This window comes from Herpailurus yagouaroundi, unplaced genomic scaffold (genome assembly GCF_014898765.1).
Source record: "Herpailurus yagouaroundi ecotype Mexico unplaced genomic scaffold, PumYag 193, whole genome shotgun sequence".
In the NCBI taxonomy this organism is placed as follows: Eukaryota; Metazoa; Chordata; class Mammalia; order Carnivora; family Felidae; genus Herpailurus; species Herpailurus yagouaroundi.
In genome coordinates this window covers 9,098,184-9,124,073 of record NW_024412424.1, presented here as the reverse complement: position 1 = coordinate 9,124,073, position 25,890 = coordinate 9,098,184, and the positions used below count along the sequence as shown (strand labels likewise).

Here is a 25,890-nt window from a genome sequence, read left to right as displayed (position 1 = left end):
AGATTCCCACTGCCTGGGCCATGTTACTCCACACTAGTGTTCTAGCCCCAGAGTGGACTCAAATCCTGCCCGCCCCCAGCACTGACTCCCTCAAGGTTACCCAGGTAGGATAAGTGGAAACACATACAGAAGATTCTGAGCCACTGGAGAGGACCCCAGGCTGACCATGCTACTAGGAAGAAGCAACAGACTCCCACAGCTCAACAGACCAACTCACTCTTGCAGGCACCTTGCTGAGGCCCCTGTTCCTTAGTCCCCAGCTGGCTGCTCTGTGACACCATCTGATCATCTACCACTCAAGAGTTCAGTCACCACCACCCCAGGGAGAACTGCAGGACTCCCCTCAGCTCCAACTCTCAGTCAGTCATGCTCCCCAGAAACAACTGCTTCTTCTGGGGGCGCTGCCCTTGGCTTGCACTTGGGATGAGCCCAGGCACCTCCCAGCTCCACTCACACTGCAGCTGCCACAGCATCCTCGGGATCTGCAACAGACATGCAGTTGGCCAGGGGTAGAGGGGGCATCTGCCCAGCTATGCCCCTCTCTAAGGACAGAGATTTTCAAACCACTTAAGCCTTAGATGTCCTCCTCCAAACAAAAGCTCACAAGATCATCTTGTTCATTAAAACCCAGAGGAAGAGCTACTCCAGTTGAAGCAAGTAAGGGACCAAGTGTAGTCCCCTACCCCTGGCTGCCAAGACACAGGGGCACCTAAGCATAGCCCTAGACTCCTGTCCCAAAGAGGTCTGAGAGCTATGGTCTGGGGTTCCTGCTACTTTAAACCCCTAGTAAGACAATCCCATCAACCCAGCTGTCCCAAAACTTTACCACCAAGACTCCCCCAAACAACCAGCTCACTATATCCACCCCGCCCCCACCTGCCCCAGCTTCCCCACAATCCTATGGAGAAAGAGCCAATACCTGACCTCCAAGGCCTACCTGTATTACCCAGCCAACCAGCTCCCACATGGACAATGCCCTTTGTCTCCCTAAACTCAGGAGATGTCCAAACATCACAAGGACCCTCCCCTGAAAACTCCTAGAAAGCAGAAACCTTGGGGAAGGGGGATTATGAAGATCAGGGATGCTGTTGAGAGGTAGTCAGGCACAGGGGGACTGGGCTGGGCAGTCTCACACTCTCAGTGACCTCCCCAACAACTGCTTCAGATAGCTGTGAGCCATGTACTGAGCTCAGGGGCCTCTCACACACAGTCTCACACATGGGATCCCCAGGCCTCTCACTCGGTCCTGGTCTGCTCCATGTGCCCCAAGCATTCCCTGAACACTCATTAAGACTGGTTCTACCCTGTGGTGAATCTGGGAGCCTTTGCCTATTGCTCTGGGCTGACACTTGGGCCCCAACTCTTCGGTGGCCCTGAAATTTCAGGGAAGTTCAGTTTCCTCCTGCAGCTGCCAAAAGACCCCACTTCCTGGGACAGGTCTCCTCCTGTCCTGAGGCCACCTCCTTGGACTCTGGTGGAGCAGCCTGACAAAGCTGGGGCATCTTCCACATAAAATAATAGTCACGTGGTACCCAGGCATCCCTTGCACAAATGCTGTCCCAGATTGCTCTGCCTAGGGCCCCCCAGTGGTTTATGTGAAAAAAGACAGAGTTCTAGCCCTTACAGCTCAGCTTGCCAGGCTGCCAAGGTGGGGAGGGCTGGCCGGAGAGCCAGGGGCTGCTACACAGACCACAAAGCTGGGGATCTATCCATCCTCCCAGAATCCTCACAGAAACCTGACAAATGCTTCATCTTTGGGTCCTTACAGTGACCCCTAGGGCCTTTCTGTCCCATTAGGTCAATCCTGCCCCAGCCTCAGGCACATCTGCAACTGCCAGGACAGCACCTGCTCTCCACCTCCCTCACCCAAAACCCTGAGACAATTCACCCTGCCCCCTGCTCCAGCCTGCCAAGCCCTTCCTTCCATCCTTCTGGCAGCACAACTACTGGCCTCCCTCACCTCTCCTGAAACAGAAAGCCGATGGCTGCTGTCATTCCATTTGAAACACCTTCACAGCAAACCCAGCCTCAGATCTTGAAAGCCAGAGAGGCGGAGAAAAAGAAGGGCACACATACACGTACACACACATACACACAAAGGCAGCTATCTGTCAGAGCTGGGACAGTCAGAAGAGCCCATAGTCTCATTAGCAGCCTTCTTTCTCTGGTCCCAGGGCAGTGGGGGAAGAGGGCAGGTGTGGGAGGGAGCTTTATAATTATCTTCTGTTTCCTAGGCTGAGAGGCACAGGGCCACCCCCCCCTGTCCACTACAGGCTGAGCCCCTTCCTCATTTCATGTGATGTGCTCCCTGAGACACAAGATCAGGCTAAACACAGGGGCAGAGGTGACCCCTGCCTCCAGAAACCATCAGAGCACCTTGGGCCATGCCTCTACTGGGGGCAGTCTGGCATCTCTCTTCTCCCATAGCACTGTGCCTCACAGACATCCCTGGAGAAGCCCCTTGCTCTCTCCTATACCCCTGGCTTCTTCATCCAAGGCAAGAAAGAGAATGGTAGCCCCCTGCTCCAGCCCCCACCCCAGGAGAATGAAGCCCAGAGCACAGCTAACAGGCTCCCACGGGAGGAGGGAGGAGGAAGGGCTTTCATCAAAGAGGTGACGTCAAAACCAGGCAACTTGTGAAGCTGTCAGGGGCCGGGAAATTTGGACAAAGGTGTCTAAAAATAAAACCCTGAAGCCAGGAAAAGGCTTTGGTGGCTGAGCTGCTCGCCACCACACCACATGCCACACGTCCTGTTCTGAGGTCTGGAACCCACAAAGTCTCTTCCCGGGGGTGCTCTGCCAATCCTGAGGTTGAGGATGGCACTGACAGGACTGGAGACACCACACAGCAGCCTTTCTTCAGGAAGCATGCTGAGTGGACCAACGTCTGCCCTCCTGCCCTTACCACCAGCCAGCGACCCCACCTCTTGCCTCACCTTGCCCCTCAGCCTCTAGTCCAACTTACCACCAGGCAAGCACAACCCCTCCAGCACCCTACTAGCTGCCACTGCCAGCTCACAAAGGAAATCCACCTCTGTCCTCCTCACACTCCTGCCCTGCCACAGCAACAGCCCTCCTGTTTCTTCTCTTCCTGTCCTGACCACCAAGGCCACAGCTGGTGACCCATTCATTCATTCATTCCCCAGCCCTGACACCAGACTCTACACCTCCCTAACCAAGACTGTCTGAGCTCCCATTACCCATCACCAAGGCTCTGTCCCTTCCTCCAGGCTGCTCTAGAGAACAAAGCCATCGAATTCCTTCAAATCCACCAAATTCAAATTCCTGCTGACTTTCTTCTCCTGTTCCTTGACCCTAGCCACATTGGCTGCGCTCCGTGCACAGCCCTTGCTGCCAGGAACTGTCCCCAGGGTGTATACTATCCACTGGCTCAGGTCCCTAAACATATCTACCACCCCAATCCTCTCTGAAGTCCAAACTGCACATGGCACTGGGAATTCCACGCCTCTATCAAGATGTCTCCCAGGCAGCTCCCCCACTATACAGCCCACAGAGCTGGTTGCATCCCCCACCCCCCAAACCAGGTCTTCCCTCAGCTCTCCACATCTCAGTTAAAAGCACCACTACACACCTGTCCACCTGCCCAGGCTGAAGGGGACTGGAGCCTGCTGTGACTCCTCCTTCCCCAGCCTCTCCACATCCAATCCATGCACAAGTCCATCAGTTCTACCTCCAAAATAGACTGTAAATCTCCACCTTTTCTGTATGTCTACAGCCACTGCCCAAGTCCAAGCCACCACCATTCACACTAGAAATCCTGACAGCTTCTTCAGTATCTCCACTGGCCAATATGATCTGGGACCCAGTACCCACTGCCCAAGATGAGAGGGCTTATTCTGTATACACGTGGTTAGAGATGATGTATTATTTTCCTGGATGCAACACTGCAGTGATTTCCCACCACCTTTAGATCAAACCCATGCTCCCACTCTGCTCTGCCTGGAATCTTCTTCACCCCTTCTCCAAGCGCTCTTTCAGGATTCTACGCGGGAGGTAACCTCCTCCAAGAGGCTGTCCCTAACCACTCTATCCAAGATGGACCCCTGCTTTTTCTCACCATTCTTTTCTAGCACATATCCCATTTTTGTTTGACATTTATCTTTTTAAAAAATATTTTATTTTTACGTAATCTCTACACCCATCGTGGGGCTCAAACTGACATCTCAAACTGAGATCAAGAGTCGCATGTTCCACCAACTGAGCCAGCTGGACACCCCTTGTCTGATATTTATTACCTGTCTCTACCACTTGCTGTCAATACCTATCTACCACTGTGTCCAGCATCTCACATTGTGTCCAGCACAGTACGTGGCACATAGACATTCAGTAAATTCAAGCTGAATGGATGAATAAGCAATTGCTTTCAAGCCCAACTGGGCCATTTCCCTAATACCCAAGTTTACAAAATGTTTCAGAGGAGGAGGGATGTGTAACAGTGAAAGTTTCAAAAAATCTCTGTGGACACAGAGACCCCTCATCAGATTCTCCTAGTATCTGGCTCTCTTCCTTCCTTCAGGTAGGCCAGCCTGCCAGCGTTGCTAAAGACTAGGTCAGGAACTGAAGGAGACAGTGTTCACTACTGCCCCAGCTCTGCACTCAGGCAGCAGGTGCATAAGCCCATGCGTGGGCCGGGCCAGGGGCAACACAGTAACACCTGGGGCCTGCCAGCCACCGAAGCCTCAGGGCTCTTGTACTGTGGGCCTCCATCAGGAAAGGGTCAGGATAGACCTGGCCATCCATCTGAGCCTGGAGTGGGGCCTGAGAACTAAAAATGTCTCTGGTCCAAGCCAAAGCCAAACTGATCAGGCTAAGTTTCTGAACAAGCTCCCTGTGCTCCCAGTAGATGCTCTGGCACCCACAAGGTCTTGGGCATTTGGGACAGATGCCAGTAGCCTCTGTCCAAATTCCTAGCTCCACAGGCACCTGCTCCATGGGGGTCCCATGGTGCTGCCCTCCCCAAGCCAGCTTTTCCTCCCAGCCTGGGCAGTCCTCCCTGGCTTTCACCCAAAGGACTGGCTGTCCCCCAGCACACGCATACCCCAGGCCTGTCTCTCACCTTGATGTAGGCATCCAGGGCAGGATGGACACGGCGGGTAGCCAGCCAGATGGACAGGGTGGAGGTATAGGGGAAGGTGGCCGTCACCACATGGCTGGGTGCCGGGAAGGAGAACACCTTGAAGCCAAATTTCTGGTAGAGCTGGATGAGCTCAGAGGAGGGTGACTCCTCACCTTCACTCAGAATGCTGCCCACTGCACAGCGGCACTTCTCAGGGGGTACCTGGGGAGGAAGAGCAGGAAGTGTTAGTGTTGGGAGCAGGGGTGTTAGTGTTGGGCGAAGGAAGGAGGCTCTTGGAACTCTTGCCACTTGGGTTCTGTGACAGCTCAGGCCTGGCAGAACCACCAGTTCCAATAGGCCACAGCCCCAGATACCAGGACGGAGAGAAGTATTTTCCTGCTACAACCTATCCATGGCCCCAGCCTATAGCATCTTGCTGCAGGACTCATCCATCCCTTCATTTATGCTTCCAACAAGCATGCCAGACCCTGTGCTGGCTGTGGAGAGGCTGCAGGAAGCACTGATCAGAAAGTGGGACCACACTGGACTCTGGGTTGCTGATGGAACTGTGAGATCCTCTTCCCGGGTTCCTCAGGCAGGGCCAGCCACCATCACCAGAGCCTCCGGACCTCCTTTCCAACCCATGCCCCCATCCCAGACCACACTTGCCAAGTCCTTTCCTGGCTCAGCTGGAGAATGCTCCTTCCCCTCCAAATCTCCCTGGGCCCCCAGTACCTGCACATCGCTGTACTCTGCTCCCCTCCCTAGCTGCCCTCCCTCTCCTGGCTCACATAAACCCAAGGCAGGTGGGGCTCCATGTGAGTCTACACACTTCCTAGGCCTGATCCCAGGCCTGTAAGGCCCAGCACTCACCTTTCCTTCTGGCGTCAAGGGGTCCCAATTTGTCTCATTTCCTGCCACCTGAGTCTATACCAGACCCTGATGCCCCCAGGGGTATCTGGTCTGGAATCTAAGACACTCATTACAGACCTTGTGTTGTCAATCCTAGATTTCCCTTGACCCGAGGGTCCCTTTCTCCCACTACCTGGGGCCCAGTGAATGACCCATAAATTCAAACTCCCTCTACCTCAGGTGCTCTTCTTCCCAGCCTACCTTCCCAGCACCATGAAGTCATTTTGACCTGTTCTTGCCTCTGCCCTCCCTTTCCAAGCCCTGTCAACAATGTCCTAGGGTTTTCTCAGCCCTGCTCTGCCTCTCTTTGATCAACCTAGCTCTGTCCTTCTAGTCTCACTTTGCCTGGGACTCATGCACCAACTCCAGGCTCTCACTTCTATGCAGTCTCACAGCTCTCTGCAGCTAGGGCACCCATGCTGCACCCTTGAATGCTACGTCATCAAGCCTAGCTCAGGGCTTTACTGGCAGGCAATATGGTCCAGCGGTCAGGACCACGACTTCTAGAGGGAGGCAGGACTGGGTGTGAATCTTGACTTGTGTGACTCTGGATAAGTCCCTTGGTTTCTTGAGTTCCAGTTCCTTTGAGAATTGACATATTAAATGAGATGCTTTATATGAGGGCTCATCCTGGTACAAAACTTAATAAGTGCTCTGTAAATGTTGTTGGTTATATTAATAGCTATGACACAGGAAAAACAAGTGACCCTTGGCCTGGAGAATGCCCATTCACCAAACTTCTTAACATGTAGCTCCTCCTTGCCCATCTTCAGGTTCAAGCACCCTCCTGGGGAGTCTTTCAGGGTAGCTCTGTGGCACCCCCCCCCCCCCCAACATTTTGCTGTAAACTCTTGCCTCCATCAACTCTACCTGGAAGCAGTCACTTAGCCAGCTGGCCACTCCTCCCACCCAACCCAGGCAAGTGCAGTACCACCTTTTGTCTACAGATGGTGCAACTGCTCCATTCACACCAAAGGCTTGAGCCTGGACATACCAGCAAGGCCTCCTGCTGACAGACCAAGGGACAGTGCCTGCTGTAATACCAATCACCATGATCCAGACCCCAGCAATTTAGGATACACAAAAGAAATATTCAATATAGGTTAGATGGAGAAATGGATGGAAGGTCACCTGATCACCTCTGGCCCACCTGGGACTGGGTCCCAGGATCTTTTCTGGGATCACTTCAGCAGCCCTCATGGAGCTCTCAGCTCAACATCCTCCTCAATCCCCAAAAAGCACCACAACACCCATGACCACCCTGCTTAGAACTTTTCAATGGCTCCCAATTCAGCTCTAGGATGAAATTCCCGAGCCCAGCATGAGACATCGCCTTACGTCGTCCACATAATACTGCCTAGATTTGTCCACACACTCACCTAACACTCCTTTTTTGCATCCCCAAGGCCCCAGCAGGGGCCAGAACCCAGGTGGGCAGGTGCCCATGAGCATCTGAGTGGCAGAGGGAGGGACAAATCTAGGTTCTGGCCCAGCCCACCTTGCCAACCTCCTCTCCCACCACAACCCCGCACACGCCCACACAGAACTATTTGCAGCTTCCCAGACATGCCACATCCTCCCATGCTTCCTGCCTTTGCATAAGCTACTTCCTCTGCCTAGAGTGTCCTTCTTCACCCTACTCCAGAGTTCCTTCTGCCTGGGCAACTCCTGCCCATTCTTCAAGACTCAGCTCAACCCTCCTACTCAAAGCCTTCTGATGCTCTCTGCCGAGCAGCTCTTCCTCTATGATCCCAAACGTTCACCCAAAGGAGCAGACCTTGTGCTGCATGGTAACTGACAGCCTCTCCATCTCTCCCCACCACTCTAGGCTTCTAGACAAAATGGCCCAGGATCCTGTCCACACATTAAGTTCTTGGGCTGTGCTCAGCAACAGCACACGCATGCACGCACATGTACACACAGGGGCCCTGCACATGAGCAAAACTTTTCTTCCTCCAACTTGAAAAGAGGAATGCTCATCAAAGGAAAAGGAAGCAGCTAATAAGGAGGCAGGACTTCTGAGATCTTGAAGGTGTGTTAGCCACAGGTTCTTCCTTTCTGTCTGAGCAACCCCTCATTTCCACAAGTGAGGACATTTCCTGTTCCCCCACCCACCACCTCTACCCTGTTCTACCCTGGCCAGTGGCTAAGGGGCAAACTAAGTGGTTACTCAGCAAGTCCACCAATGACTAAGCAGCTCTGTACCAAGCAGGAGCCGGGAGGCAGCTGAACCAGGCACCAGCAAGAAGAGGGAACAGGCCCTAAGACTAGCTGGGGAATGGCAAAGCTGGCTTAGGAGCAGGGGAAGGCTTCCCTGGGCTCCCTGGAGAGCCCATGCCTACCTCCAAGAGAATGGCCCACTGAGGTTGTCAGGAGCCTAGAAGATAAAGGAATGTCCTGATAGCTAGAAACTCCACCCACCTTGGTTCAATACGATGTCTCTATTTGGGCCCGGCCCTAGGAGGTCAGCCTGGGCCTCTTAGTTCCATCTACTTGCTCCCTTTCCTCCCTGTAGCAGTCATTTCTCAGGGTACTTATGCCTAGAACAAGAGCTATGAGGCCTCTTGAGTCCTGGCATGGGAGAAGAGGGTGGTCTGCTTGGAATCTAAAGCTTCTGGACACAAATTGGCCCCACTACCCTTTCCAGAGAGGTCTTGCAGTAACAGGTTGACCCTATTGGTGAAGCCATAGTGAAAAGAGGGTCTCAGGGTGCCTGGATGGCTCAGTCAGTTAAACATCTGACTCTTGATTTTGGCTCAGGTCATGATCGCAAAGTTTGTGAGACTGAGACCCATGTTGGGCTCTGCACTGATAGTACACAGCCTGCTTGGGATTCTCTCTCTCCCTCTCTCTCTCTCTCTCTCTCTCTTTTTCTGCCCCTCCCTCCCACACACATGACCACTGTCTCTCAAAACAAATAAATAAACATTTAAAAAAAGAAGAAGAAAAGAAGGTTCCTGTCTGGCCAAGACTTCACTGGAAACAGGACAAGACTGATTATCTTCCAGGATCCAGGAAAGGAAAATGGTGTCAGCTGGCCCATTTTGGGGTCAATGGCTGGTCAGTAGAAATGGCCAGCCCTAGGTCCATAACCTGCAACATCTGACAAGGAGAGATGCAATGCTTGCCAATCTCAGGCCTGGAGGGCTGCCTTGACTCCTCCCTGGTCAGCATATCCAGCCCAGAGCTGCCCATAGTAAGGGGAGAAACAGCAACAATGCCCTTCACTTGCACTGGTACCCCCACCCCCCGCCCAGGGGAACAGAGCAGCCACAGCTGTTCATTGCTGGAGGGTGAACAGTGGATTCATTTAACCTCCGAGGTGCTGCAGGTCAACATACCAACTTCCCCAAGCAGGTGGCACCCAAAGGCAAAAGCTGGGCTAGGACTAGTCATGAAGGGAGTGACACAGACATCAGGGTCAGAGGGTAGGACCCATATTTCAGGCTGGAGGGGAGGGGAGTCAGCAGGATGCCAACCTCCAAAGGGGGGGGTCCAGGGGCTTTATGGGAACTCTCACCTAGAAGTCTTTCAGGGCCTTCCTACTTTCAGTCCCAAGCATATCGTAACAACAGCTGGTACCTGACAAGGTGCTTTCCGTCTGCCCCAGTTGCTGCCTTCTGTACATCAGCTCATTCAATCCAAACAGCATTGTGCAATAGGTACTTTTATCAATTCTGTTTCTAAGACCCAGACAGCAAAGCTATTTAGCAAGGGCCACACAACAAGGTAGTGTTGTGGAGTCCGGATTTGAACCCAGGCAGACTGGCCCCAGAGCTGTGCCACACAACCCACAGCACCTGGAAGCCCAAGATATAGGCCCTGGCTAGGAATGGCCTGCACAATGGACTCTCTCTATGCTGTACCTCGTCACATGGCCTAGGCGACCTGCAGGAGGCTAGGCCAGAGGCAGGCAAGCAGGGTTCCCAAAAGTACAAAGTCCTAGTGGCACGAGGCATGGGGGTGGGGGTAGGCAAGAGTGCTAAGCATCTACTGGGGACCAGGTATTGGGCCTTACCCTTATTACTTAGTCCCTAGAGAAATAAAACCTCTGAGGTAGAGATTCTTGGAAAGGCCAAGTGACTCACTCAGAATCACACTCCAGGAAGCAGTGGGGCCTTGATTCAAACTCAGAAAGAGTCCAAAGCCCTCTCTTCCCACACCTCAGTCCTCCTCCCTACCAAAGACAGCTCTGCTGAGAAGAGGGGGTGTGCCTTTCCAGGGCTGCCCCACACAGTTAAACTGCTTATAGAGCAAAAGCCTGGACTCCATCTAGCAGAAAATCATCGCAGGTAACTGAGGTAGGGAATGGTCTGGGCTTTGGGAAACACCAGCTAGCCCACATTCCCACTGCCCTTTGTCAAGGGTCAACCCTGGGAAATCCCACTCCCTCATTCCTTCCCAGGGTCCATGTGGTCTCAATGTCTCCTGGGAGTGCAGGACGCCCCATCCCCAAACACACTAAAGGGGAAGGGGAAGTGCAGCACAGGCCTAAATCCATACTCTTACCAGCCTTAGCCCCTGCAGACGTGGTGGTCCCAAGCTGGCTTTCAGTGGACTCAAGAGAAAAAAGGAGCTTCAATACAGTCTAGTTTACTAAAGGCAGAACCCAAGCACCACCAGTTCCCATATCTGCCCCATGCCTAAGGCAAGCACCCTCTCCTAGGCCTCAGCCAGGTAAACTGAACTGGCTACCACGCCCCATTTGCCTCAGTCAGGCTCCCCACAAGGGCAGGCAGACAGGTTGCTTAAGGCCCAAACAGCAGTGGAGGCGGTAGCAGCAGAGGGTGGGGCAACAGGTGGAGGGCCAGGCTGGCACACAGGACAGATCCATGGGCATGGTGAGAGCAGCTGAGCCAGTACAGCCTATCCACAGGCCAGAGCTGGCCAGGATCAAGTGAGCCACCAGGGGTCTTCTTCCCAGCTCCTTCCCTCCCGCCAACACCCAAGGCTCCCAGAGGGACCAGGCCAAGGAGGGGAGGCTAAAGTCATTGTCCAGACCCCCACACTGCACCTCAGAAGCAGGGCTGAGAGCAGAGCAGTTCTGACCCTTCTCCAGCTTTACAAGGGCAGAATTGGATCTGTGTGTGTGTGTACGTGTGTGTTCACATGCTTGTGCACTGAGGGAAGGGAGCAGGCACAGATTGGTGACTGACTCTGGAACACACCCCCTCCCTTGGTCCTTAGAAGAAGAAATGGCTGCACTCCAAGAATGTTGGGCCCTGGAGAGGGAAGGAACACCTATGAGTCACCGCCAGGGTCTGTCCACTTCCTGTCACATGCTCCCTCATTCCTTCTCCTACCTCTCCAAAGGCCCTCAGGGATAGAGAATGGAATCCTTTATCTTGCCCAACACTTCCCCAGACCCTGCAACTTCCTCCCATACAGAACTCCAGGATCTGGAGTTGACTGACATATATATGCTGACAAATCCAGGACACAAAGCTGATGAGATATATATGCTCAAACAGCATTTGACACAAAAAAGTCCACAGCAATTGCCATGACCCCGCCTCAGTGGTGCCCTTTCCGGTGTCACTCCTGGGCCCACAGCCAAGTGAGGCCCCACCAGGCCTTTCTCAGAAACCAGCGTCCCCCTGCCCAGCTGAGGCCAGGAGCTGAGGCCTAGAAGGGGAGTGGCTAGAGAGCTGTCAGTCCACACATTATGGGGGAGGGCAGCAATGACAGCAGGTGGCCACCTCTCACCTGGTCCCTCCCTGTCCCACTCACAGAGCCTGAAATAGGCTCATTCCTCCCTACATTCACACAGAAGCAGGTTATGGCCCCCATTGTGCTCAGCCAGGAGAGGGAGAGGGTGTGGGGATGGGCCACACAACAGTGCAACCTAGATCCTGTCCCTTCCTTCTGTGAACCACAAATACACAGGGCCCCATGCTGGACACTGCTTAGGGAGGCAGCCGAGGGAGAAGGCTTGGGTTCTTAGTCTTCCCCAGGACTGGATGGGGTTTCTCCCCCAGGCTCCCCTGATATACCCACACTGAGAGATCCTGAGGGCTAGGCCCTTTGGTCCCCGAGGTGCCCCAGTGCCCAGCAGCATGGCATAGATCAAGTGTTCAAATACCGCTTAAAAAAAAAAGCATGTGTGAACTGTGTGAGATCAATACAACTCTTGCTATATGATCCTCAGTCTCTTCCTCTATAACATAAGCACTGTGGAACCTGTGGCCTTAGGTATTTAGAGACCAGATAGTCTGTGACAGTCATGAGCACTTGAAGTCTGAGGGTCCATGGTTCCCTGAAGCTTTTGTGAGAATCTCTTCTAGGCAGAAATATACTGCCCAACTCTAAGAGTAGGTGGAGACTAAGCATCCCTGAGCCATCCCAGGTGTCAGGGTATAACCTAGCTCTGAATGTGGACACAGTATCTTCTAGAGTGACCCAGGACTGAGAGGAACAGGATCAGAGGGGCCACTTTGACCTATATGTTCGTCCTCTGAGCCAGCCAGATGTCCATAGCCAGGCCAAGGTCTAGGCCTAGGTCATGAGAGCTCAGCCTAATGTCTCAGTGTACCTAATTAATATGAATATTTTGTCCACCCTTTTTGTTGTTGTTAAACAGCTACTGAGGGCCAGGTTGTAGGATGAATGCCTCACCTGTGTCACTTAATTTGATTCTTGCCAGACAACCTATGAAGCAGATATCTTAACACAGTTCTATAGATGAAGAAACTGAGGCCCAGAGTGATTATTTGACACGATCAAGATCCAAAGCATGACAGTGATAAGACAGAATCAGAACCCAGGGCTGCCAGCCTTGAGGCTATACTCTCAGGCTGTGGTCCCCCAAGACTGGCACCCAAGTCAGGCTGCACCCAGCCAACCCTGGACACCCAAGGCCACCCGACCTCAAGGACAATTGTATGGAGGACTGGGCTACGAGGCCATGGGAAGAGCACTCCATGCCAGGGTTTTTCTACCTCACTCTTCCCTGGACCAGCCTCCAGCACTGACCTCAAGGTATACTCCTGCTTTGGCTCTTTCCCATCATGGAATTAGCATTTCCAACCCAAGTGGCAACATGCTGCTTTAGGAACAGGACATGCTGATGAGGAAAGAGGCAACTGCAAGGACTCTCCTCCTTCCCACCACTGAGGCCTGCAGAGTCTCTAACTGGATCAGGTGAGGAAAGAGGGGCAGAGACCAGGGGAGGGCATATAAGAGGGGCAGGGACCTACATAACGGAGCCCTGCAAGGGTGGGGGTCGGGCATCTGGTCCAGGAGCTTCCTGAAGCCTAGCACCTGCCCCATGCCACTTAAGGTTCCAGTGCTCTAGACTCCCACTTAGTGCCATCTCCCAACCATGTGACCTCAAATCCTCATCATCTATTCATCCCTCAACCAGGCCATGTCACCTCTCACCTGGGCCCAGCCCAATCTCCTCAATGGCCTCCCTGTCTCATCTCCTCCTCTCCTCCACCTGCCATTCAGTTAGCTTCCTAAGTCACAGGGGGCAAACTGTGCTGTGCCTTGTCTCCCAACCTGCTCTTCTTCCCACTGCCTGGCCCAGTGAACCTTTCTACCACTTTCTTCACCCACACATGTCCACTGGCCACACTTTCCCTGTCATCCCATGTCTGTAAGCCTTTACTGCTGTACTTCCCTCAGTCAGGAGGCCCTTCGTGGCAGAGCAAAGTTCTACTCACGGGAGATGTCCCAGCTAAAGTCGACCTCCTCTCTAAGCCTCTTGGGCAGACTTGAGTATCCTCCCCAAATGCACAGCTCAAAGCTCTGTGGGCATCGAGTATAGTGGCTATTAGAAATTCATTTGCATGGGGCTGACTTGCCAAACACATGAAAGTTTTTGAGGAAAGGGCCAGGTCTGTTCATCTCCGGAATGCAGACGTCATGCAGAACCTGGCACAGACAGTCAGTACACCCTTGTTTCGACTAAGTACTCCAGTGAGGCTTGGTCAGCAGACAGTGGGTAGGCTGTAGGCCTTGCCTACTTGAGCTCTTCAGACAAGGAAACCAGAGCTGGGGATTCCCAATGGCCTGTTTGCCAAGGCTCCAAGCTGAAGGCTGAAGAACTCTTGGCAGAGCTGCCAGCCCATGCAGCTGTGGGCAGTACCACCCCATGGCATGGCAGGAGGCCACATTGGTGAGCCCTGACTCACCACAGGCTGTAAGTACAGCCAGACGCCCACAGGGTGCCAGTGATGCTGGGCTCGTCTGTGAGCCCAGCAGCCTAGACATTCTGGGGAGCTCACCTGGTTCCACTTGCCCCCTCCTCTCCACCAGGCCCTCCTGCAACCAGGCAGCTTGACATCCAAAGAGATGCTATATGACTGAGGCAGGAGTCACCAAAATGGCTGAAGAGGTAGGATTCTAAGCCCCATGCCCAGGGCCTGCCCTCTCAAGCCCACAGGAGCTGCAGCCACAGCAGGAAAGCTAAAAGAGGGAAGGCACAGAAACAACAAGGTATGACCCCAAAGAGAGGCAGAATCTGAACAGCCTGGCCTTAGAGTACTGGCCTCAAATGGGGATGGAAGAGGGAGGGACAGCAAGAGGAGGCAGGGGACGAAAGCCTTGGCAGAAACTAGAGACACACAATGCTGTGGCCCCCTGCAGTCAAAAGTCCATGGGTAGCTATGGGTAGCTATGAGCCAAGAACCAGACCTGGGCAAATAGAAAGGAGCATATGGATGCCTGGCACAGGAGTCCAAGCTAAATCTGGAAGGAGCTTCAAGCTCAGAGAAGAGGTTGTCTGCAGGACCAGATCACAGATTTTCCCACCCCTTCCTCAGAAACTACAACCCCCCGGCCCCATGTCCATCCATGGGGCAGAACCGCAGCCAGGGAACAGGGGGCTCCTTACCATGTGGGGGTTGTCGTAGTAGACGGCGATGGAGCGGAGCTTGGGGGAGACACTGCAGCTCTCGGTGAAAAGCCTCCCAGTCTCGCTGTAGGGCCCCACGTGGAACTTGTAGGCCACAGTGACATTGCGGATGGGGGGTGAGCCGGCACTCACCACCACCCCAGACAGCAGCCCTGAGTACCCAGCAAAGGCCAGCAGTGTCAGCAGCAGCAGCAGAGTCAGGCCCACAATCAGGCCTAGGAGAAGCAGGTCAGACATGGCTCTGTGCCCCCGACACTGTGCCCCCAAGACAGCTGCAAAAGAGACAGGAGGGAGAGGAGGCTGGTAGCCTGCTCTGACCAATGTGCCCACCTTCCCGCCAGCCACTTATGGCCCAACCTCAGCCCTGCCTTGGGTGCTCTGACCCAGGAGGAGGAGGGACCAGGGTGTTTACACACAGAAGTGACCTAGAAGAGAGCTACAAAGGATGACTGAAGCCGCAAGCCTCTTTATTTCTTAATCACAATTGTTGAGGCTCTCAGAACAGCTCTGCCTGTCAGCTGGCAGCCTTGGTCACACCTGGGGAAACTGAGTCATAGAGGTGAACAGGAGTGAGTCAGCTATGGACATACTCCCAGCCTTGACCAGCCTCCCTCAAGATGGGCAAGAAAGCCAGCTTGCCTTTTCCCTACACTACTTCTTCCTTCCCACAGCAGAGCCACACTGCCTGCCCAGCTTCCCCAAGCCTCATGGACCACTATCAGAGGGAGGATGGGCAAGCGCCAGGGTCCAATCATTTATTAACAAATAGGGAAACCATAAGGAACAAAACCCCATGGGGAAAATGTACCACAGGAAGAGACTTTCATAGGAAACTCTCCTTTGTGAAGCACATCGGGCCCTCGGAATCTTGCTATCCAGCAAGCTCACCCATCCAGAACCAAGGAAAGATCGGATCAAATCAGCCAAAGCAGCCAGAACAAAGTCCAGCACTGTGCTTCCCAGACTTGAGCCAATGGTACTAACAAGATTCATCCCACTTTTCCAGCCCACAGATTAGAAACAAAGAGGAGGAAGACAAGTTTGTTAGAAATGGAAACACACCAGGGAGAACAATTACTTATCCCTGGCCCAAGCAGTTCATCCCATGGGGAAGGGGTGCCAACCTAGAGGGAGCCACAGCTGGGTCCACTTGCTGCCCTGTCCCTCTCCCCATCAGCATCTCCAGGTGTTTAGAATTAGTTTTTGTAGTTTTGATCTTGCCACCCCACCTTCTCTACTAGGTAGTTCATGGAAAGGCATCCTGGGGTGAGGTGAGGGTGTCTTTTTTTCCTTTTTGTGTTTATGTCGTTTATCTGACAATTGTCCCTCCTCCCCATTGGCCTTTCCTCATTCCTCCTTTTTGTATGCTACAAGTAATAAAGACACTCATTTCAAGGAAAACAACAACAACAACAACAACAACAAAGAAACAGAGAGGCTATCCAAAAGCAGGGCCAGGAACACAACATAGAGGTTGGTGTGTGAGCCATTCAAGGCAGACTGTCCAGCCCTCTATGTCCAGCCCTCTACGAAGAAGCCCAACCCTCTTATACAAAGGGCTTGATTTGAGTCCCCCAGGGGGGTGGAAAATCACAGCAGTTTAAAAAGGAAGGGAAACATGTGACCCACTGGAGGAATATTCTCACTCCAAGTATTTAAAATTTTAAAGATTTGGGGCACCAGGATGGCTAAGTAGGTTGAGTGTCTAACTCTTGATTTTGGCTTGAGTCATGATCCCGGGGTCTTGGGATCGAACCCCACATCAGGCTCCACTGAGTGTAGAGGCTGCTTGAGATTCTCTTTCTCTCTCACTCCCTCTGTCCCTCTGCCCCATTCGTGCACTCTCACTCTAAAATATAAATAAACAAAAATTTAAAAGATTTGGGAGGTGGAAATCAATGCTTCAGCCCTAGGGAAATTTAGCTCTATGGAATAATTTGTTCCCTGTGGGTTCTGGGTGTCAAAATTTTTTGCTGAAAAACGGTCTTTGGAGTCAACATACACATAGTGTTTGCCTTAACAAAGAGGCAAACTAAACTCCTAAACCTTTGATGTCATAGCATGGAGGTGCATCACACTGGTATTAGCCATCCCTGTTCCTGCGCCACAGTTGTGCTTTTTTTGGATGCATTGGCCATCCTACTCATCTTGCCTCCAGTTAGTTTCATTCCTATTTTCCTTGGTGATGATGATGATGACGATAAATCTTTCACTTACTATAGTGTAGTACTAATCTACGGTACTTACTATATGCCAGGCACTATCCAAATGATGAAACACAGCTACTTTATTAATCCTCAAAACAAGGTAGGTAAGGATCAGGAAGTTAAGAGACTTCCCCCAAGGTCACACAGGTACTAAATAGAACGACTTGGACCAAAATGCAGGCACTAGGAACTCAGGCAGTCTGACTCCAGGCTGCCATTTTCACTTTCTCCTCCCAAGTGACAGGATTTCCAGAAAGGCTCAAGCATTTAATCCATGTTGGGACATCTCTGAACCCAAGGCTCTCAGCTGGAAGCTCTCACTCAGCAGCTAGGTCTCAGTTGCCATGAGAGTGACCATCCTTCACTTTGACCTACCCTCTAGGCTGCACATTCCCCGTCTACCTCAAAGGAACTTAGTTCCCACCTCCCTCTTCCTCTCACCTCCTAAAGTACTCAGAAGAGAGGGAAAATGCACCCCAGAGCTTAGGTCAGCACAGGAGGGAGGCAGGGCAAAGTGTATTTCCCCATACTCAAGAGAAAGGGCAGGAGAAGGGCCGAGGAAGCTCACCTGAAAAGCCAGGCTCACTTTTAGCAACTCATGGCATCCAGCGCCGCAGGGACCAAATGCTCCAAGTACTCCAGTGCTGGGGGCAGAGAGAAAATCACCACTGAGCTGGGCACCGTGCCCTGACTGTTCCCTTTTCGGGGAAAGCCCACTAGGGCCTCTACAGGAACTCCCTCCTCATCACAAGGCTGCACCTCTACCTCGTCCTCCTACCGCTTACGGAAATCAGAAGCCAAACTCGGCCTCATAATGTTAACTCTTCACTGGGGCTGTGCTTATGCCCCTGTTCTTGGAGAGTCCTCTTCCTGGAGGGTTCCAGCCTCTGTAACTGGCTTTGAAACAGCCCCTGTCGCTGACATCGGTTTCTCCTCGGGTCAGAGACCAGGGGTGGTCGTCTCTGACCCGAGCCGGCGAGGCTTCCTGAGGCTGCTCACTTGCGCCGCGGCAGTGGGCCGGGCCCTTAAACTTCGGTGCCAGTGAGCGGCGAAAGACCCAGGCCTGCGCGGGACTGAGGTGCGCCGACTCCCACTCTGCGCTTCCAGCCCTGCTCACTCGCGCCTCGCTTATTTACCCAGCTCTTTTCTTTTCAGCCATGACCTCAAGGGGTCTCACACACCTCCGTAACTTAAGAGTATCTAAAGTTTGCAGCCACGGCTGAGGCGCGGCCTCCAGGGATAGGGGCGGAGCTAAAGTGCGGTTTTTGCCTCAGTTCCCCAACCCCCACCCTCCACCCCCGGCTCCAGCTCCTCTGGCTCGGGGCGTGCCTCGTGGCCGAGGCCGGGGCAACGCGGGGTGGTAGGCTGGTCCAAGGTCGCGTTCGGGCCCTTGGACCTAGCCGGGCCCTTGGACCCAGCTGTGGGCGAGACGAGATGCAAAGAGCGCCCTGGGTTGCGGGGGTCACGAAGGGGACGCGGGAACCCCTGAGGTCGCGCCCGGACAGACGGAGGCTCCAGGCCCTCAGCGCGCGTGAGGCCGCCCAGGCGGGGACGCCTCTCCTCCGGCCCAGCCCTCACCTCAGCGGCCGCCCGCCGCGGACGCCGATCCGCGCAGGCGGCTCCAGGCTAGGTCGCGGAGCCTGCGCGCGCCCGCCGCGCACGCTCGCTCCGCCCCCTCTCGCAGCGGGACGTGGCCGTGGCCGTGGGCGCGTGCGCGCGGTACCGGAGGGCGGAGGCCTGCCCCGCCCGGTCTTAGCATCGAGCGGCGCCCAGCCCCCGGAGCTGTCAGGGGCGGAGCCCACTGAGCACTTTCCTGCCTCCCACAAACTTACCCGGCCCCAGGTGTTGGGGTAAGTCAGCCTGGTGGCCCACAGTAGAGAGCCAGACTGGGTCCAAGGAAGCCCGCACCAGAGTGAAGCGTTTGAAGAGGCTTGGAAAGTTCAGCACAGCAGTATCAGCCTATGGCATTTATTTGTAGTACCCTTCGTCCTGCCACTTCCTCTCATTGTAGCTTCCCGATGGACCTGGGAACCCAGCAAGTCAAAGGCTACCTGCCCCCGTTTTACAACTGAGGAAACTGACGCCCAACTTGGACTCAGGGAAGAAGCTAGTGGATCCAAACTCTGGAATAGCGCAAATATCAGTCATGCCTCCAACACTCCACCCCACCCCACCCCCAACCACAGGAGTGGTCATTCATCCACCCAACATTTACTGAGTAACACTCCTTGCCAGGACAGTTCAAGGGGCTGGGGATACTGAAGAAACGGAACTAAGGCCCTACCCTCTTGGAGCTAAGCAGGAACCGCCCCCTTGCAGTCTCCTCCCCAGAGCCCTGGAAGTGCCTGGGGGAGGTTGGGCTGACCTTCTAGCTTAAGGTATTCTAGTGTAAACTCCTTGAACATAGGCTGAATCCTCAGCTCATATTTCTGAGGACCTACAAACTATACAAAGCACTCTTCTAGAGCCCTAAAGATAAAACTTTGCCCTCCTGAGAGGCCCAGTCTTGCAGTGGAAGGGGTAGGAGAGGGAACAACTATGCTCCTAAGCTTGGCTACATGACGGGCTGGCCCAAGAGCTACCTTGGTGCCTCTGACACAGAGGATTGATATTTGGGAGGGGAATCATCTTATTCTGGATTCCACTACTGCACTAGCAAAGGGCAGACTGAACACACGGAGGCACTCATAATCCTGGCTTCCTTTCCCACTACTTCACACTGTTCCAATCCCAGGCAGGAAAGAATGACCCTCATCCACAGGGCCAAGCCTATCCCCAGCCCTCTGGGCAAACACTGGTAGGAAGAGCAGCTGGCCCCCCAGGCACTCAGGGCTGGGCTGGCAGAGTCATGGCAGTTTGATTTTGCTTATGAACATCAAACACATGATCAAAACCTTTAGGTGCTCCAGGCAAGTGGGCTATACACTTGGAAGCATTTCCTGTGAGATAAGGGCCAATTCATGGTTCAGAGACAAGACAGCTTCTGAACACAATGTTCACCTGGTCATTTTTCCTGTTTCTCAGAATCTGATGAGATGGTCCCAAGAAACCGTTGTCTGGAGCTGCTCTTTCCTCATCTTGTCCTCTTTGCTCACTTCCTTCAGGCTGGCTGGGGAATTCCAGATGCCCACGTCAGAGTTCAGGGTGTGCCTTAGGAGCTTCACCACCTCTGTTGTCAGTGGAGAGTCTACCTGTGATAGAAGCTGTTGGCCACAAGTCCCCACTCCTCCCTTTCATCTCAGGCTGCTCCCAACAGAGTAAGCCCAACCTTTGGTAGGGATCTCTGCAAGACCTCTGCCGGCCACCAGCTAAGGCAGCTAAGATGCAGTCCTCTTCCCTCTAGAAATAAGTGTAAGCAGACCTGTCCCACCTTATAGTACGAATCCTCTCATGAACCCAGACTTGGACTTTGTCTCCTCCTGCCTTTCTCTGTCCAAGAAACCCCCACAGAGCCACTTTAATTCTCCCTCTGCAAACTTCCAGAGACTCTTTCCATAAGGGCTTCTCCCCTTACAGGGACCAAACTTGGAGACAAAGAGTGGACTGCCCTCACCTTCCCTTATGTCTCATATTCCAAAGCCCTGGACAGTTCTCTGTGAGGCAATGGTTAGATCCACTAACCCAGATGACAAATGGAGAAGGCATATGCAGTGTAAGACAGTCTGCATACCCTGCCACCAGTCATCTCCCATCCTCTGAAGGCACTGATGCTGCACCCAATCCCCAATCCCCCACAGTCTGGTTAGGGCTGCCCCAGCAGGACTTGCCATGATTGAGGATCATCAAGCTTTAAGCCACTCTGAGTCAGTTTCGATGTTTCATCTAGAGCCTGGAAATGCGGTCCTCCTCAGGTGAGCAAAGGCAGAAAAAGCCTAGTGAACCCCATTGCAACAAAGAGCCTACCAGCAGTCTGCCCTCTATTCCCACCTCTCTCCCCCACCCCACTCACATCAAGTACCATCCCAGTGCCCACTATATTCTAAGTTTATATCCCTTTCACCACCCAGTCAGCCAGCCAGCTGTTCAGACAATTCCTTGATCAAACAACACTGCCTTCTGGAGTTTAAATTTTATTTTACAAAAAGAGAAATAAAGAAAACTGATAGGCAGTTATACTGACTTACAATTGTTCTGTTTGCTTTTTTAAAAAAGTGACATGAAACACAAGTAAAAATAAATACGTCATAGAAACAGCCAGTTGCCCAGTCTCTGGGGCAGGAGCACCTGCCCTGCTGAGAGAGGAGGGAAGCCCATGATCACACCAGCAGCTGGAGCACCCAGACACAGATGCTCCTCAAAGCCAGGCGCAGCAGGTCCCAGGCCTCAGGGGGCGTCCTGAGGAAAGAAGACGGAAAACCAAAGCCAGGTGCCAGGTCCCTGGGGCCACTTCATATCTCCCCCTCCCCCCAACTCCTCCCGGCAGCAGTGTGGCCTTAGTGGTTATCCATTGCGACCCCCTCAACCCACCTGGACCCCCTTCCCCTGACCCTTCTGGAGAGGGTACAGGATAAAACCAGTCTTGGGCAGGCTGAGGGGGATTTTTCCCATGAGTCCCCAGCCCACCCTGAGTAACACAACCAGATAACAGTTTACACCCATATGCACGAATGCACACTCTCTCGCGCGCACATGCATGCACACGTGTGCACACACATGCACGCACACTCTTTCTCTCTCTCTCTCTCTCTCTCTCTCTCACACACACACACACACACACACACACACCCCTGGGCTGAGCTCTCTTTCAGAGAAGGGTCCTGGGTCAGGTCACAGTATGAGGTCCCCTCTTCTGAATATCATCCCAGTAGTGGTAACAGAGTACCCAAATCTCCCCAAGCCCTCTGCACTACAGACTCCACAGCCTGCCTGGCTACCTCTTCCCAATGCACTGGATTACTATATCCAACCAACCTGTGAGAGAGGAAAGGGGCAGACTCAGGTCCCTGAAGAATGAAGAAGTAAGTTGGCCACTGCCTGCTCGGGAAGTTCATCGTTAAGACTTGGTATTCATAAAAGGCCTAGGGCCAAGCTAGTGGCACAGAAGAGACATGAAGGGGTCACATCAGAACACATAGGGCAGAAGAGTCAGTAGGAGGGGACAGAGTCTGACGGTGGCTGATGGAAAGCGCAGCATTCTCAGGCCTTGAGGTGCAGATCTCCTGGGAACAAGTCAGAGGAGGGCCAGAAAGTCTCCTGGGGGTCTGTTGGGGGAAAGAGCTCTTATCTCAGAGTTTTGCTAGGGAAAGAATGATTGATCTGGGTGCACAGGAGGCCATGACTCAGAAGGGAGACTGGTCTTCTGAGGACTCACAGGGAACTGGGAAGCAGGAGGAAGGGGGTCATGGCCAAGAACACTAGGAATAAGGAATGTATAACCCCCAGACCTTCCCCATGGGGTGAGGACTCGGTTCCAGAGCAATGCCACAGCAATGCCAGGCTCAAACGGACTGAGACAGACAGCCTTGCTCTGCTGACAGCTTTGGGAGTGACCATCCCACCCAGACCACTAAAGTTTGGTTATTTCAACCTATCAGCAAAACTTTACCCCAGTTAACTGCTTCACGCCCTAGAGAGGGCAATTTCATATTTAGTTGTGAATCACAAGTATATACAGAGATACCACATACTAATTCCTAGAGAAGAGAGTTCCAAGGACCAGAAAGAGTTCTCCTTAAGTCAGGAGGTGAAGAGATAGATGCTCAAAAAGCACAACTCGAGGGGTGTGAACTTGGCAGATATCCAATGATCTGATCCAACATGGTTCATTTACTTTCTTACTGAAATGGCTACTTTGTCTCTGGTTCCATTTTCATCCACAAAGATATTAAGAAAAGAAAATTGAACATCATTACAAATGGTAATCCTGAATCATTAAGTAGTACTATATTCCCTAGGCTGAGGATTCAGACTAAGCCAGATGGATCAAGCTTGAGAGGTCCTTGAAAACATCCTTTGGAAGACAATGGTGAGGGGAAAATGCTGAGAGGCCTGATCCACTGCACATCCCTCCCCACCCCCCACCCCCCCGCCACCCATTATCACCATCCTTCCGTCACTCAGGCCTAGATGGTGGTTGAAAGCCACCACCAAGTGTTTCTGATCAAAGAGGCTGTAAAACATGGTTCTTAGGCTCTGAGACATTTCCTGCTTCCCTCACACACATGCTCATATTTGATGTGCATGCACACTTGCCTACCAGCACACATAAAGAGATAGCAGAAAAGTGTTTTTTCAGATTAAAAAACAAAAAAACCCCAAACATGAAACTGGTAGCATTCTAATTTCCCATGATCCCACCCCATAGCCTTTATACAATATAAGCTGCACATATCAAAAAAAGGCTTCTCTAGCCAGGTCAGCTTCCCCAAACTATTGCCTCTTCTGACCTGAAGTAAGACCCAGCCCCTGGAATCAGTGGGTAGAGAGCAGGTATGTATTCCTCTCAGAATACCCATTCACTTCCTGGTACCTTCAAAGGCCCATCCTTCCAGTGACTGGTTTCAATTCTTTGCTGATAATTTCCAGATTCTCAGAGCCTGCTGCTGTGATTTCCTAGAGGTAAACACAGACATATTCCTCCTTCCCTAACACCACACACACACACACACACACACACACACACACACACCCTCTGGGATCCCAGTGCTCTGGGGGCCTTAGAGGCATCAGTGGTAGCCCAGATTGTGAGTGTGCTCTGCAAATCAGAGATCCAGGCTAGCTTGCTCCTACTGCACCAGCCTCAAATCTGAGAGCCCACTCCAACTGAGTCCCTTCACCATCATTCTTGGGATACCTCTGAAAGAGAAAGCACTGGTTGGAACTGCTATTTTAAAATTATTAAAATAATTTGCATAGCTAAATTGTAGATCTAAGGCTTCTATGAGTAGGAGAGCTAAGTGTCTGACAGGGTACCTATGAAAACAGAGAGAGAAAGCTCTTTAAGTTCCACTTTTGGTGCAACTGGACAGCACACAAACACACACACATGCATGCATGCACCCCCATTAGCCATCTCCTTGTCTCTTCTCTGGGGACAATACCCCAGAATGTGCTAAAGCCCTCTAACAATGGAAACAAACTTGTCAGAAGAGTTGCAGAAGCAACTACTACTAGGGGAGACTTGGCTAAGCTGCCTCCAAGGCTGGAAAGAGGCAGGTGCAGCAGCTGCCCAGTGGGGACCCATGAATAGGTGGCAAAACTCTAAAGCCAGACAGGTTTGTTCTTCACAAAGAACTGCCTCGCAAAGTCTCAGTAGCAGGAGGAAAAGAGCCAATAGGAAGACAGCCAGTGTTTATGCTTAAAGACTAGATACCCCCTCCTCTGCCACTGGCAACAAGAAAGAGGAGACCCAGAATGACTGATGTATTCTTTTAAGACAAAAGCCAGACTTAAGGCTCCTACAGAGGAAGGGCTGCTCTGTGTTCCTTCAAAGAGGATGGAGATAACAGACACCAGGCCACAATGATCATCTGTCAGGCTGGGGAGGCCAAGACATTTCCTAATAGGAAATCAGCAGTCTATTCTCTCAACCCAGCAGTCACCTACGCAGAGCTTCACTATTCAGCATAGAGAGCCTACCTTAAAGTCATCCCAGGAGGACACAGCTCCAAATTTGGGGTCACTGACTTCCCAATGGCAAACTCCATGATCCCAAGTTTCAATCTCTGTGGAATGAGTCTCACCTGCACTAACTATCCAGTCACAAGATTCACTGGTCTTCCTGAGAGGCCATTTCCCGAAAACATAGCTGTTTAGTGTAAACCTCGGTCAAGCCCAACTCTCTTTCCTTGGTCAATTCACCATCTACCTGGGACTTGTTTACCAGCAGCTATGGGATCTGGGAGATATTAACATTTCCCTTCCTATCTCCTACCCTCCTAAAATCTAACCGCCCCCCCCCCCCAAGAAAAACAAGACACGTGGAAAGTCCAAATAATAAATAATTGCCCATAAGAAATAAATTAACATGGAGCTTTCTAGCGGGGAAGGAAATGAAAGGCCACAAGGATAGGCAGGTTGGGGGCTCAGGTCCATCCTTGTGAAGAAGGTCTTTTCTGGCCACAACTGCATGACCTCTTGCTCACACAACACAGTGTTCCCCCCCGCTCCCAGCCTCTGCATACAATCTCACACCCTGTGAAGGGAAATCTGCTCAGAGACAGCCACTGGGGAAAGAGACAGAGATTGGTAATGCCCATTTTCTCTCATAATTTCCCCCAAATTCTAAAATAAATGTGGCTCTGAAAACCAGGGACTTGGATTAGCTGGGCCTTCTCTTCACCCAACCAGAAGGAAACTTGTGGGTTCCATGGCTCTTTTCCTGGGCTCATCACGATACTGATACTAATAGTTGCCATGAACCAACACACTCTGATTTCCATTTTAAAAAAGATAAATTCATTTTTTAGTTTCCCGCTTAGTGCCTCCCACCCTCCCCTCCCACCTCCACCCCTGCTCTGTTACATACAAGTACACACACACACACACACACACACACACACACACACACACACACACACCTGGTCTGCTTCTTCCCCCCCCCACCCCCAGAAAGACTCCACTTCATATGAAATCTCATTCTGTTCTCCCTGCCCACCCTCCTTCACTTACCCTCCTTCCCTCCCCTCCCCTCTCCAGGCCAAGCTAAGTCACCCAGTAAGGCAGCTCTCTTGGGAGAGAATGTTCCCAAAGACAGAAATGGGATGTGAGCTTCTACGCTCAGATGGCAAGCAAGCAAGCACACAGCATAAGCAAGGCAGGCAGGAAGAGAGGCAGGCTGCCCTGCCCCTTCATTCCTGTTTTGGGTCCCTGATTTCCCGCTATTGCTGCTCTGTTGG

General features: G+C 52.5%; 1 protein-coding gene across 7 annotated transcripts in view; it reads right to left on the bottom strand.

Moving 5' to 3' along the window:
• TEX264 (testis expressed 264, ER-phagy receptor) overlaps positions 1-20,076 on the bottom strand; it is a 34,364-nt gene extending 14,288 nt beyond the window's left edge. The window contains exons 1-4 of one of the 7 annotated variants that reach the window (XM_040445518.1): positions 18,632-18,743; positions 17,622-17,697; positions 14,826-15,118; positions 5,078-5,299 (exon numbers count right to left, since the gene is read on the bottom strand). In XM_040445518.1, coding sequence (XP_040301452.1) covers positions 5,078-5,299; positions 14,826-15,083 — 480 coding nt within the window. In that variant the 5' untranslated portion in view covers positions 15,084-15,118; positions 17,622-17,697; positions 18,632-18,743. The other 6 variants (XM_040445525.1, XM_040445524.1, XM_040445520.1 and 3 more) reach the window with 6 other exon arrangements.
• Positions 20,077-25,890: the final 5,814 nt, after the last annotated feature.